The sequence below is a fragment of the Sus scrofa genome, chromosome 6 (genome assembly GCF_000003025.6).
Source record: "Sus scrofa isolate TJ Tabasco breed Duroc chromosome 6, Sscrofa11.1, whole genome shotgun sequence".
Taxonomy (NCBI): domain Eukaryota; kingdom Metazoa; phylum Chordata; class Mammalia; order Artiodactyla; family Suidae; genus Sus; species Sus scrofa.
The window spans coordinates 101615176-101630046 of NC_010448.4; the positions used below are offsets into that span (position 1 = coordinate 101615176).

The 14871-nt window shown below is 41.3% G+C and overlaps 1 protein-coding gene across 39 annotated transcripts in view; it reads left to right on the top strand.

Annotated features, from left to right (window-relative positions):
- The window catches only part of EPB41L3 (erythrocyte membrane protein band 4.1 like 3), a 250802-nt gene that overhangs the window by 194800 nt on the left and 41131 nt on the right, over positions 1 to 14871 (top strand). For all 39 annotated transcript variants that reach the window (XM_021096127.1, XM_021096112.1, XM_021096100.1 and 36 more), the window contains 5 exons: positions 2111 to 2215; positions 3741 to 3783; positions 8981 to 9056; positions 11827 to 12045; positions 12416 to 12503. In XM_021096127.1, coding sequence (XP_020951786.1) covers positions 2111 to 2215; positions 3741 to 3783; positions 8981 to 9056; positions 11827 to 12045; positions 12416 to 12503 — 531 coding nt within the window. The remainder of the gene's footprint in view (positions 1 to 2110; positions 2216 to 3740; positions 3784 to 8980; positions 9057 to 11826; positions 12046 to 12415; positions 12504 to 14871) is intronic.

Sequence of the window (14871 nt, forward strand, 5' to 3'; positions counted from 1 at the left end):
ATGAAATCTATTGGAAAAATTTTACTTTTACAAATCTTTATAGATCATTATTCAGTGTTTGTACTTGTTACTTGAGATTTTTACATTTCATTGCCAAAGTTACAGTGTATTAGACCTATGGTAACAGGTTACATGATTTTATTTGCAGAACCTTACTGCAGTGATTTGAACAACTTGTGAATAGATGTCATGGTAAAGACCAGACATGTATTGCATTTAGTATTAATTTATTAATATATAAGCCACTTGACATGCAGTCTGTTGAGGCAGCTAAAATGACTTTGGGCCCCTTTTCTTAAAAGGTGCTGGAGAAACCACCTTTAAATCACTTTCCCTTGATTCCTGTCATCCTAAGTGGATTCAAGTTAAATTTGCTTCTGAGGTCAGTGAGAGAAAGGGGGCAGGGGGTGAAGAGAGAAAGAAAGAGAGCAAAGCAAGAGTGAAATAATGACAGCTCTCCCACCTCTGTGTTCTCATCACTAAACTGGAGGTAATACCAGGGAAGCCTCGGAAGAGCCAATTTTTTGTGTGTGAAAACTTTGTAATTTGTGAAGCATTATTCCAAAGTAATATGCTGTTATTTACATATAAAAGATTTAAACCAGCAAGCAGCATTTCATTGTCATTTATTTATTCATCTCCACTGAGCAATGCTATTATGTAGCTTTGCTAACATGTAATTTATTTTCATACATGATTTAACTTTTTTCAAATACATCATTGATTATTTAGCTAGCTACAATTCAGGCTTTTCTTTTCTATCCTATATTTATCTTTTTTCCTAAATAGTCATGCTTGAGGGGGCTGGGTAATGAATTTCCAATACATCTGTGGTTCCACAGTAATCCATACTACTTATGGGTCTTCTGAATACTTACTCTTTTGGCATACCCATCGTTTATCAGTTTTCATATTTCTCTGTTCTTACATTAAATCTTAAAGACAAATATGCTGAATGTAAAAGATGTGAAATGTTGGTACTGCACAAACAAAAAGTAATTTGGCTTAATGGTTGCCAGTCAATCCATCTCAAGCTCCAAAGCCAAGTTGAAAGACCTTTGAAGTCTTAGATGAAAATACGATGCTATATATCACCATAAATCAGGCTGATGGATTTTTTTTCCCCCAGATGACTGCCTTTTTTCTTTCTCCCACTGACTGCTTTATGGCCAAAAATATAGCCTTTATATCTACACGTTATATTTATAAATGATAACAAATCTTTCAACTCAACATTTTTATGTTTAATAGGAAGAATTTTTTCTTTAAAAATGAAGAGAAAGTCAAACACTGATACAGAATTGAAATTTGTGGCAGAAAAAATAAGCTAATTAAGTTTAATGGGCTTTGGACAGTGATCCACAGCTAGGATTTCTAACTACAGACTGGGATGGCAAGTTTCAAGAGGAGGTCTGCCGAAGAGAAGGAATGGGGTGCATTCTGAGGCTCAGAATCTAATCATCTAGGGGAGGGAGTTTGGATATTCTGAAACACAGCCGTGGTTGGCCCTTTAATACTTTCCCAGTCAGGATTTGTCTATTTCATAGGATATTTGAGGCTTCCCAGCACCACGTATGGCATTTCCCCAGCTATTGCCGTTTAAAAATCATCCACAGGTCACCTATATGTACTCACTGACAGGAGTGGGTGTGTGTGTGTGTGTTGGCACCGGCTTTTGTAGGTTTAGGTCCACTTTTTTTTCTTCTTCTTCTTCTTTTTTTTTTTTTTTAATTTTGTGGCCACACTTGGGGCGCATGGAAGTTCTCAGGCCAGGAATTGAATCTGAGCCACAGCTGTGGCCTACACCATGACTGCTGCCAACAGCAGATCCTTTAACCCACTGCACCGGGCTGGGGATCAAACCTGCGCCTCTGCAGCAACCCAAGCCCCTGCAGTGGAGTCTTCCACTGCGCCACCAGGGAAACTCCTAGGTCCATGTAACTGAGCCTTTTTTCTAGTTGAAAAGGAGATGGTGAAGTGATCACACCTACTTGTCACTTACTGAACAGTTAGAGCAGACAGTGCTTTAGATTTCCCCATTTTTTTACTCATGGCAATTGAGGGAACTTTTTTGTGTGTACTGACTTGTTTTCCATTTTGTTCTCCATAGAAACGCTCTAGAGGTCAAGTGCTGTTTGATAAAGTATGCGAACATCTGAATTTGCTAGAAAAAGACTACTTTGGGCTTACATATCGAGATGCTGAAAACCAGAAGGTAAGTGGTTAAAAAAGCATTACAAAATATTATGGCTTGAACTGCTCTTTCCTGCAAGAAAGTGAACTGAAATTGAATTGGCAATTAATTCATTTTCCTCTGCCTCCCCTCGCAACCCCACATTTCCTACTCTGAGGCTTTAAAAACTGTTCAGCACCTTATTTCTTCAAAGGAAATTGACAACTTCCTTTAATCTTGACTATTTTGGAAACAGTAAGTCAGTGTTTCTGTTTTTCATGCTTGACTTATTTATGGTTCCAGAAAAGCATTTTATATGGTTCTTTGGGGGAATATTTCAGTGGATTTGAGCCAATGAAAATCAAATACATCGATACTTAGACAGAGAACATGTTCACGGGCTGCCGTTTTATTGTTAATTCATCTTGTTGTGCTCTCATGTTCTTGCTGGATCAAAATAAGAGATGGATCGCTTATAGACCTGGTGCTTGTCTAATGTATTCAGTCGACATTTAACATTTAATGTAATATATCTGTAGACTCTTCCGACCGAGTAATGCAGTCTCCTCAGGCTGGTACCTCACTAATCCCCCCAACTGCCTGAAACATAAGGAAGAAGAAACTATTTCCATTGACTCACGGCTGGAAATTGAGTCACAGAAATTGTGCTCATAAATGCTACTCGTTTTGTTGTTGTGCAGTGAATCCTACTTAATCATTACTGAATTCACTGGATGATGTCTGCCTAGATTATTACACACCTGAGTGTTCTGATGAGGACAATCGTTAAGTCTCAAACAAGTGTTCTTTTGTTAGGAAGGCTTTCTGAGTAGGTGCCTTGAAGCCTGTGATCACAGAAGTCACTTTATGGAACTGCATGGCTACCACATCAGTGGTCAGGCTACACGTAGAGTCAACTCTCTCTATTCTTGGATTCTGCATCTGCAGGTTCAACCATCAACAGATCAAAAATTACAGAAAGTTCCAAAAGCCAAACTTGAATTTGCCAGTGCACCAGCAACTATGTACATAGCATTTGCATTGTATTAGGTGTTATAAATCATCTAGAGATGATTTCAGATATGTAAGGGGATTGCCTAGGTTATATACAGATACTGTACCATTTGTGTACGGGACTTATACCACCTGCCATTGTATAAGGGACCTGAGCATCCTCAGATTTTGGTGTCCTCTGGAGTCTTGGAACCAATCCCCTGCAGTTACCAAAAGATGGTGGTATCTTTATTCTTATAACTTGTTTGAGCATAGAATCCACCATTTTTCCTCCCGGTTTCTGTGCCAGCTTGAATCCTTGAAGGTAGTAGTTGCAAAGGAAGAGAATTTTTGTCAGGCCTGAATTGAGCACACATCGTCTCATTAGACCTGGGCCTGGGCCCTCCTAGGACTATTGAAGAGGCACCAGTGCAGGAAAGACCCAGCAGCAGGGTCGGGGGGTGGGAGGGTCCGGCAGCCCCTCCCTCTCAAATGTGTGCAGTGCTTGTCTCTACCTGGTTGACAGTAAGTCATCTTTATTCTTCTCTGATTCAGACTCTCCCTTCTTTTGCAGAATTGGTTGGACCCTGCTAAGGAAATTAAAAAACAGATTCGAAGTAAGTTCTTTTGGATGACCATGTCTAGAAATGGAAAGATTTTCAAAGAGTAGGGTTTTCTGAATTGGTAACCCACACCCACGCAGCTGGTGTGAATACAGTATTTTGAAAGGTTAAAGGCTCAGATTTTATCTTTGGCAGCTTGGTCTAGTTCAGAAACCATTATTAATTATCACAACTCGGGATGAAATGACATAACATTTGAACTTGCTCCTTGCCTGTACACAGATGTGAGAGAAGATTTAATTAAGCAATGCTCCAGTTGACAATCATTTAAAAATTCCTAACTCGTTATGTTATATTAAACCTAACTGCCACAAAAGTATAAAAGGCAAGCAGTCAAGCTAAAAGTAAGAGTCATTTAATAGTTGAGAAATGGAAGGATAAGTCAGACTGAAGTTTACTGTCTGATGACATCTTCTTTTCTTGGCCTTCAAAGACAAGAAATGCGTATTTCCTAATAGATGAAACAATTGCATGAGTAACTCACAAAATTTTAAATAAAAGCTAGTACGTATTATATAAAATGCTAATAAGTCTTACTAATAATTGAATGCAAATTAAAATGATACCTTTTTCACCTATTCAGATTAGCAGAGATTTTAAGTTTAGTAATCCCTACCACTGGCGGTTTTGTACACAGTTGGTAGAAGTATAACCCTTTTAGAAGGCTCTTTGTGTCAGTATTTATTAATTTTCAAAATATGATTATGCTCTGACCCTAATTTTACTTGTAGAAATGTGTCCATATGTGTGTAAGAAAGTAATGTGTACATGTGGGAAAGGGCATTATAAATAATACTATTGACAATAACAGAAAACTCGAAGCAACTTAATATCCATTTATAAAGAAATGATTAATTTTATCATGAAATAGCCATACCTTAAAATCCTAGGTAGCTATTAAATAGAACGAGGTAGGAGTTCCCGTTGTGGTGCAGTGGTTAACGAATCCGACTAGGAACCATGAGGTTTCGGTTCGATCCCTGCCCGTGCTCAGTGGGTTAAGGATCTGGCATTACCATGAGCTGTGGTGCAGGTTGCAGACGAGGCTCAGATCTCGTGTTGCTCTGGCTGTGGCGTAGGCTGGAGGCTACAGCTCCAATTCGACCCCTAGCCTGGGAACCTCCATATGCCTCGAGAGCAGCCCAAGAAATGCCAAAAAAAAAGACCAAAAAATTAAATAAATAAATAGAACAAGGTAGAATAAATATGTTTTGGCTCTCATTTGTGTGACATTAGTGAGAGAAAGAAATCATATTTGTTGAACAGGAGTTATGCATATGTAAATAGGTAGAAATTTGGGGAGAACATGAAAGGTATTAATGGCAAATATCTCCAGAAGTGGCACTGCAGTGTAGGCGTTGAGAAAGAAGAATTTTTTTTTTTTCATTTTAATGTTTAATCCTTTTCTCTAGCTCTTGCTTTTTACTATGGATAAATGCCAAAACGTGGATAATCTTCATAACTTCAAATAACTGGTTAATTTTTCGCAGGCAGTTTAATTTTATCAATAAAATCTAAATGACTTTTCCTGAACAACTAATTCGATTTGAAGATTAAATTTAAGGTCAGTTTATTAATAAGAACATCATTCCCATTGAAATTTCTAGCTGCTGACTCTTAAAAGAAAGTACATCCTTCTTAGTGCCTTGGAAGGTGCTGAAATCTTGAAATACCCTAAGTGCTAAGAAAAAGTAATTAGTAGTGAGCAGTTTGAAATGGTTTAACAGTAGGTAATATCTCAGAAGAAGAAAAAAATTCACAATACCTCTAGCTATTAGAGAGTCTGATGGTTATTTATACAACTTAAACATCTTTGCCATATTTTTGGGAGGAAGTTGGTGTAGTCACTAAGCAGAAACCTGATAGTGAAGTAGTTTGATATAAATTGGGACTGAAACCAGGGACAGCTACAATTGGGCTAAGGAGGTGAAAACCCTTCTCATTTCATCCAGAATTCTAGTAAAAACTTGAAGATGATGACTGTGTTGTAAAAATATTTTTTCTGGAGTTTTTAAAAGCACATGTACTGAATATTTGTATCTTCCCATTTTGTGTGCTTTAAGTCCTTTGTATGCACTTAATTAATCCAATGCTGTTTGGTACTTGGGTACATTACAAAGCGCTTTGAAAATATATTAAAGGATCACAGCTAAGTCATCATACTGTTTCAAGAAAGGCTGTATCAACAGTTAATTTTCTTTTCTACTGTTAATGGAATTCTTTTTTTTTTCCCCTTCACTTCCCCATTTATCCTGTCTCCTACCTTCCTTTCTAAGATACGAAGCTAAAGGGACGATCAAAAAGCGCAGCTTAAAGGATATTTTCCTCGGGTAGATGAGGCAGTGTTTGTGATTACAATATAAAAAAAAAAAAAACTAAATGACAATCATGCAGATAGGAGAGCAGACAAGGAAAATTGGAATTTTTTTGGAAATGGAATTTGGTGTATTTATCTATATGTTCCTTATTGTTTCCCATGCACCGAAAAACCTTCTTTCCACAAAAGTCATGTTGTACCAAGGCAGAAAATATTATCAGATCTAATGTAACTATTGTACAATCTCCTCCTCTTCCCAAACATACACTATAAAAGGATATTTCCATTATTTTTTATGCTACGACCACCGTATGCTCTAAAATGAGATCATCAAGAGAATGACCCCCAGGCTAGGCTGATAAAGATTACGAATTCATAAGAAATAGAGAATTCTGAGCCTACAGAGTTTGTTCTTATGAATTTGTAATCTTTACCAGCCTGGTGGTCATTCTCTTGTTCTGGTCATCTTTTATGCCTAGCCGATCATAAAATTTCTAAATATACTATATTGTGACATAGAGTATGTTTATGATATGGCAGTTTCGTGATACAAAGTTTATAGTAATTATGCTGTAAATGTAGTATATTTAGAAATGTTAGGATCTGGCAGGCAGAGGAGACTAAAATTAGAATTTTTTTCAAAAAAATCATTCTCTTCAGTATCACAAGCTTCTAATTATCATAAATTTGTAATTTAAAATCCTTTACCACCCTTATACAATGTCTTTTTAATGCAGCTGAGCTGTTTGACTTCCTGTCTCTAATCCAGGCCCACCTCTGAGCAGGTGCGGGCTTTTGAGCCTCTTTATGGCATGGCCGGCCCCTCCCAGGGATTTGTTCCCATGAAATTCTGTACTGGGAGATGTGTTTCTACCTCTCTCATGAATTTTAAGTTTTATGCCTCATTTAACTGGCTTTCTTTCCTTGATTGTGGTGTCAATTGTATTTTCCTTTCATTTTCCCACTGTTTCAAAATAATGTCCTGGAAGACGTCGTAGTTGTTCGGGTTCTAACCTTAGGAAAGTGGATTCTGTTAGGATTAGTGATTTTCAAAGCGTGATTCCCCAAGCCCCGCTGAATGAGAACCACAAGCCCGTTTGTTAAAACTACAAGTTCCTGGGCCGTATTGCAAACCTCTGGAATCAAAACCTCTGGGTGGAGCCTACGGATTGGCCTTTTTAACAGACACCTCAGATGCTGCTGAGCCCCCACACCCTCTCATTGTGTGAAACCTCCTTTCCTGTAATGAGGATTTTTGCATTGAAATAACTTCCTTATATTTTTATTACTTCATTTTTTCCTTTTTTTAAAATGATTGTTGATTTACAGTGTTCTATCAATTTCTGCTGTACAGCAAAGTGACCCAGTCATACATATGTATACATTCTTTTTCTCCCATTATCCTCCATCATGTTCCATCACAAGTGACTAGATACAGTTCCCTGTACCACACAGCATTGTCTCATTGCTTATCCATTCCAAATGCTAGTTTGCATCTACTAACCACAAACTCCCTTCTTAGTTTCCAACTTAGAGTGTTTTCCCTGAATTTCTTATGAGTTTAATTACATTGCTAAACGACTCATTGGATCCACTTTGAAGTGGATAAAAATTATAAAAGAGCAGTAAATCCATTTCCCATAACTAATCCATTAATTTTAATTCCACTTGCTTGGGGGAAAGCCAGCTCTCATTATGAACCTCACCATTGGCAAGCATTCCGTCTTAGCAGGAAGTGAACAGGAATCAGTAGGAGGGTAAAACCAAACCAGACTATTTTTAGAAGAACAAAAGGATTTCTTTGAGAACAGTAGGAAACATAATCACTACAAAATATATTTGATTGACAGATATTTTATGCCTTGTAGTTCCCAGAGCCTATGTTTTAGGAGTATTTTCTGAGTGGTTTCGAAATGACACTAAGCGCCTAGGAATACCTGATCCTATGCTAAGTCCTTTATCTAAAGGGCACCCCAGGTGGTTTCCCTTCCAGCTGCACCTCTAAGTGTAATGTGTACAGTAGTGTCAAGAGTAAACTAGAATTACAGGAATTCCTGTCGTGGCTCAGCAGTAACGAACCTGACTAGTATCCATGAGAATGCAGGTTCGATCCCTGGCATCACTCAGTGGGTTAAGGATCCGGCGTGGCCATGAGCTGTGGTGTAGGTCGCAGACACGGCTCGGATCTGGCGTTGCTGTGGCTCTGGCGTAGGCCAGCAGCAGCAGCTCTGATTATACCCTTAGCCTGGGAACCTCCATGTGCCACGGGCGCGGCCCTCAAAAGACAAAAACAAAGAAAAGAAATTTCCCCGCGAGAGAAGAAAACTTTCCAAAGCCCATAGAGCAGCTCGTTTCCTAATAGGATAACATACCTTTCCATAAAATAAAAATACCGTGAACAGTCCCTTGGCATGTATTATTATGGGATTTGACCTGTAATAACGAAGCAGAAAGGACAAAGGAAATGGGATTATGCCTGTAATGTTGGTATGTGGGCTGTCCAGAACTTCAGAGCAATAGATCCAGTCAACTCCAGACTTGTCTGATGAAGGAGCATCCATAGCCTTTACTTTACTCCCTCTTCCCAAGGCTTAACCTTCGTCTCTGAGAAAGGGAGGAAGCTTAGTCAATTTCCTTGCTAGTTAGAAACATCGGTAAAAGGATTTGATTAGGGAGAAGACTAGAAACTAGATAAAGTTTCAGACTTAAACCTGTGGATTTCATTGAACAGGGACTTCCCTATTTTCCATTGATGATTAAAAAGTTGCCTAGGTGCTAAGGCTTGGTGTTAGGACAGTTCTAGCTGTCAATTCGTGTAACAAGTCTAAAGGGATTGTCTACGATCTTACTCTGATTTTTCTCTCCTCTCTGCAGGCGGTGCTTGGCATTTTTCATTTAATGTGAAGTTTTACCCACCAGACCCTGCCCAGCTCTCTGAAGACATCACCAGGTATTTGAAAGTGGGCTGTGTAAAAGGCAGGCCGTTTGGGAGTTGTACATCTCTTAAATTCCCCGGAGAAGAGCATGCTCGCATTTGGGGACCTTAGAGTCATCCACGCCGAAATGGCAAACAAAAGGCAGTGGAATGAGAGCAGGTGTCTGATGAGAAGATTTGCCAAATCCTGTCTGTTCACAGTTGAATCTTTGGTGCTAAGCTGATACTTCCCTCTCTCTGACCCTGGCGGGAAGGCATGCTGAGTGGAGGTGCTGTCACCCACCCACCGCAGCTAAATTGGATGGGACTCGCCCTTAAGTGATACAGCAATTCTTAGTGCGCCTGCTTTAAGACTTGGAGTAAAAATGTCTTCAGTGTTTATGACTTTTATGTAAGCAATCTGATACGTGATGGCTGTTTTTAAAAGTCACACACACACACACATACACATGAACACAGACACATTTAAGAGTTTACCTTCGGTGCCGTGCGTGTGCAAGAAAAGTGATTAATTCATTTTGGGGAAAGAAGACATTAAGAAAGGAATCTGGAGGATATCCCTGGTGACTCAGAGGGTTGAGGATCCGGCATTGTCACTGCTATGGCTCCAAGTCCCTGCTGTGGCGTGAGTTCGATCCCTGGCCTGGGAACTTCCACATTTCACAGGCACGGCCATTAAAAAACCCAAAAGCAAAGAAAAAGAGTCTAACATGCTGGCCTGGTGACTGAGCTTTTTGAGTGGGAAACCCTCTCCGTGAAGCTCCTGGCTTTGCTAAGTGTCCCAGGCTTCTTCTAGTGCTTTCAGCTTTGGATTCCCTGGATTTCTCACTGTGCGTGGTAGTGAGTTTATAGCCTGTCAGAGTGATGTGGTGCCATGTGGCCTTACATCCGTGGTAAGCTTTTCAAGAAAGATTACTCAAAAAGCATCAGTCACTTGATAAAATTCAGAATAATTTCAGCAGACCTGTTAGGAAAAGGGTAAAAACTGCTTCCAGAGGATTTCTTTTGTATTTGCATTGTTTTAAAAAAAACAATTTATAATGTTTTATTTAAAGATACATTTTCAGGAGTTCCCGTCATGGTGCAGTGGTTAACAAATCCGACTAGGAACCATGAGGTTGCGGGTTCGATCCCTGGCCTTGCTCAGTGGGTTGAGGATCTGGTGTTGCCATGAGCTGTGGTGTAGGTCGCAGACGCGGCTCGGATCCCGAGTTGCTGTGGCTGTGGTGTAGGCCGGCATCTACAGCTCCAATTTGACCCCTAGCCTGGGAACTTCCATATGCCACAGGGAGCACCCAAGAAATGGCAAAAAGACAAAATAATAATAAAGATACGTTTTAGTAAAGTTGAGGAAGTGCTTTTATTTTTTTAGGGCCGCACCCACAGCATGTGGAGGTTTCCAGGCTAGGAGTAGAATCGGAGCTGAAGCTGCCAGCCTATGCCACAGCCACAGCAAGGTGAAATCCGAGCCTTGTCTGCCACCTACACCACAGCTGACTGCTACGCCGGATCCTTAACCTCCTGAGTGAGGCCAGGGATCAAACCTGCATACTAGTCAGATTTGTTTCCTCTGAGCCACAATGGGAACTCCGAGGAAATCTTTAGTTGTGGCTAATTTATGGTTAGAGAACCTGTATGCACCTGGACTTGGAATTTAGTTCATGATTCTTTTCCATTCGTATCATGTTTGTAGAGCCTGTGAAATGTGTAGAAATTTTTCTATCTGGATTATGTAGAGTTTACTCATATCATCAACTTAAAACCATTTTAGGGGGACCTTAGGATTTTAGCACAGTCCTCAGCTTCAACAGATTAATAGTTCATTTCTTATATGAAAGGCACAAAGTGTATTTTAATATTATACTCACATGCTGGGCCGGGAAGAGTATTGTGAAAACTCCTTAGTGTTCACACTTACCTTGGCATCTTCTGCAGTTATTATTATACATGTAACTCTGAAAAGTGAAAAAAAGATTCAGCTATGCGTGGAGATATTTGTATGATACCGGTAAAATTATACAGAAAACATTTTATATTCCCCCAATTTAAAACTGTTTACTTATGGAGTTCCCACTGTGGTGCGGTGGGTTAAGGACCTGGTATTGCTGCAGCTATGGCATAGGTCTCATTCCATCTCTAGCCCGAGAACTTCCACATGCTGAGCTGGAAAAGAAAAAAAAAAATTACTTTTAGCAACAAGATTCTCAGATTTTAAGATAGTGTCAAGTATTCATATCTGCTGAATTCTGAAAGTTCTCTAAATAAAAAAATGAGAACTTGAGACCAGAGAAAGTATGCTTACTACACTGAGACTCTGCCAGCAGGAGAGCAGGAAGTGGTGCGGCCTTATCATGGCACAATGTTGAGTTCCCTGAAATTTGTCGTGGTCCTGTGGCTGGACCTTTTATCTAGATGAAATGAGACTTCCCTTAGGCTCATAACTGCATTTAAGAACACTATTTTTATGTTAATAGTGGCCACCCCCACAGCAGAGATTTTATTTGACTTTAAATGTTACCTTAATGTTAAAGGAATGCATGTGGAGGTTTCCTTGACTCCAGTGCTTCATCAGTGAGACCCTGTTCTGTGATGAACATCGACTTGCCCCCAGAAGTCCTGAAGTATTGTATTTTGTAGCCAAGTTTTTCCCCCTTGTATCTAGATCCAAATTCAGATGCTAGAAAATGTGTCCCAGGGGATGGTCCCCCAGGGAGCACTTGCTGGCCGCCTGCTTCCTTTCCCCGTCCTAACACTGGCTCTCTGCCCTTCCTTTGGCTCCTGGAAGGTACTACCTCTGCCTCCAGCTGCGAGATGACATCGTGTCCGGCAGGCTGCCCTGCTCCTTCGTCACCCTTGCCCTGCTGGGCTCCTACACTGTCCAGTCAGAACTGGGAGACTACGACCCTGACGAGTGCGGCAGCGACTATGTCAGCGAGTTCCGCTTTGCACCAAACCACACGAAAGAGCTGGAGGACAAAGTCATCGAGCTGCACAAGAGCCACAGGTTGGCGCCCCCCCACCCCACCCCGAGCATCCCGTCTAAACTGTGCCCAGCGGGTGGGCGTCCCTCCTCACCTGCATCTCCGGGGACTCATGTCAGTGCTGTGAGGATGGACTTGAGCGGAGTCGGGTTCTATGCCAGTACAGCTCTGGGTCGGATGCTCCCACCTGGGATGTTCACGTCCGCTTGTGCCATTTCCTTATTCCCTTGAGTCTCCCCCTGTCCCCCACCTCCCCCGGGGCACAGCTGGTGTCGCCTCTCTGGGAACTTGCTGGTTACTTAGCAAGGGAGCTAAGTGGGCAATGTTACTGTCCCACCAGGTAAAAGAAAAGCAGCATTGTAATCCTTTGCATTTTTTTTTTTTTCTTATCAGAGGAATGACGCCAGCAGAAGCAGAGATGCATTTCTTGGAAAATGCCAAAAAGCTTTCCATGTATGGGGTAGATTTACATCATGCCAAGGTATTTGCTTTTTAACCTCCAGGCTTTCTATCTGTTTTTATTCAAGAGGGTCCAGGACCCAGTTGTCAAAAATGTTATGTGCCACTTTCTGTGGGTGTGTGACTCTTATTGTGGACACCCACCTGGCACTTAGTGAATTCACATGAAGTTTAAACAGCTTTCTCAGGTTTAGGTACTATGACAAGTAGTCAGTGGTGCTTCTTGAAATAAGATGGTTATTTTGAATTTGTTAAGATTTACCAGCAGGGGAGTTCCCATTGTGGCTCAGTAGGTTCAGAATCCCCACCAGTATCCTTGAGGGACTCTGGTTTGATCCCTGGCCTCTATCAGTGGGTTAAGGATCCGGCGCTGCCTTGAGCTGTGGTGTAGGTCACAGATGCGGCTCAGATCCTGCGTGGCTGTGGCTCTGGCATAGGCCGGAGGCTGTAGCTCCAATTCCATTCCTGGCTTGGGAACCTCCATATGCCGCGGGTGCGGCCCTGGGGGAAAAAAAAAATTAGCCAGCTGGGCTGAGCTTGCCTAGTGGGTTGGTGAGTGTTTTAGGCTGTGTCTTGGTTCCAGAGTCTCGGGAAGAGAGAAGTTGGGATTGGACTGTGGGAGGGTTAAGGTTGTAAGATACCGCAGCAGCTTTTACTCCATGTCACACTTTCTCCAGAATGTCTGTACTTTGCAACATTGAGAGAGAACACGTGGACTGTTAGTCTGTTATCAGAACAGCTGTGAGTAAAAGTGCTGTGGAGGCACAGGCAGGCTTTCCTGAAAACCTGTATCATCAAAACCTATGAAACGTGTTGGGATCTTAGGGATGATTCTGATACTTGAGCGGCACTGAAAGGGCCAGTGTGTGAAGTTCAAGGGCAGCTTCTGACTTGTGCTGACAAGACGCCATTGCTCCTGGGTTGGATTGGCCCTTACTTGGCTTACGAAGCATGGTCACCATTGCACAGACCAGGCCTCATGAGAACGTGTGGTTCACAGGCTTCCAGGCAAGCAAGTGTCTTCTGTAGTCAAGTTGGGGCCAAGAGGGAAGAGAGTTTCAGCCGGCTCTGTTCAGGCAGACATCTCAACAACCTGGGGACCCCTGGGAGGGAAACTTGTGATCTGTGTGTTCTGTGGATGCAGCGTTTGGGGAGCCAGTGGATCTGCAGCGAGTTTGGATAAAACACTCTTGATGTCCAGTGAACGCAGCTTTGATCGAGTGGGTCTGTGTCACTGTGTGCATCACACAGTGCGAGCACTTCTAAGGCCTGAAGGCAGAAGAAAATCTGAGTCTCTGCTGGGGCTTAGGCCGAGGATGCTGGGGTGGGGGCAGCTCATTGACATTGGCCTGTAATTACAGCAGCAGGTGGCGCTCTGTTTACTTGCCAGTTAATTATTATATGTTCTCACTTACTTTGCCCTCGGATAATAGAGCATTTTCTGGTTGATGCCAGGTATGAGGTCGGATGAGGATTTTAAAAGAAAATCAGAACACACACTAAGATTGTTTTTCTCTTAAGAGTTTTCCCTACGTGGCTGAAAGATGAGGTACCAAGAAGGAAATGAAGGTAGCCTGGACATGTGAGTGAATCGCAAGCTATTTTTCAGTTGCATCACATACGACGCTTCACTTACCGCCCAGGAAAAATACATAAATAAAAGATGAGGGCCTCTGTTTAGGGGAAAGGGCAACTCAGGGTGTATCAGTGTTCGTATTGGTGAAAACGAAATCACTTAACATTGCTATAGCTCCTGCATTAAAATAGATGGCTGCTTTTTCATTCGGTAATGTGATTTGAAATTATGCCAATTAAAAAAGAAAGAGAATTAAGGAAGTGCCGATGCAGCCGGTTATAGGATTTCATCTGAATACTAAGTATTACAAATGATTTGGTTACGAACTTCATTTTCTCATGCAGCCGCCCTCCATCATTTCTAGACGGAAATTTACTGAATTAAATGAGAGCTAATTTCCGGTGATAAGTGAGATGCTTCTCTTCTATTGATAGTATAAGAGGCCCCGAGCGTTGGGACCAATTGAGAAATTCTGGATTGTGATCTTGGACAGCACCGCTCTGTATGCGGAACAAATAGTTGTATTAGATGAAGGGCCTTTGTTTTAGAAACCCTATTCTAAACGCTTTGTCTTTTCCTTAGGAAGACTGTCTCTGCTTGTTTGTCATTTAAGGTCTCTCCGAATAGAATGTCAGACTCATTTATTTCGTATAGGATTCTGAGATGTAGATATAAATGCATATCGGAAATCCCATGGACCAGAAGGGAATGAAGGATGGCAAAGTTACAACAGTGATTTTAAATGAAGGAAATAGTCTACTCGTTTGTTTTAATAACGATAGGCTGGAACAGGCCAGGTCTTCCTTCAGTGCTG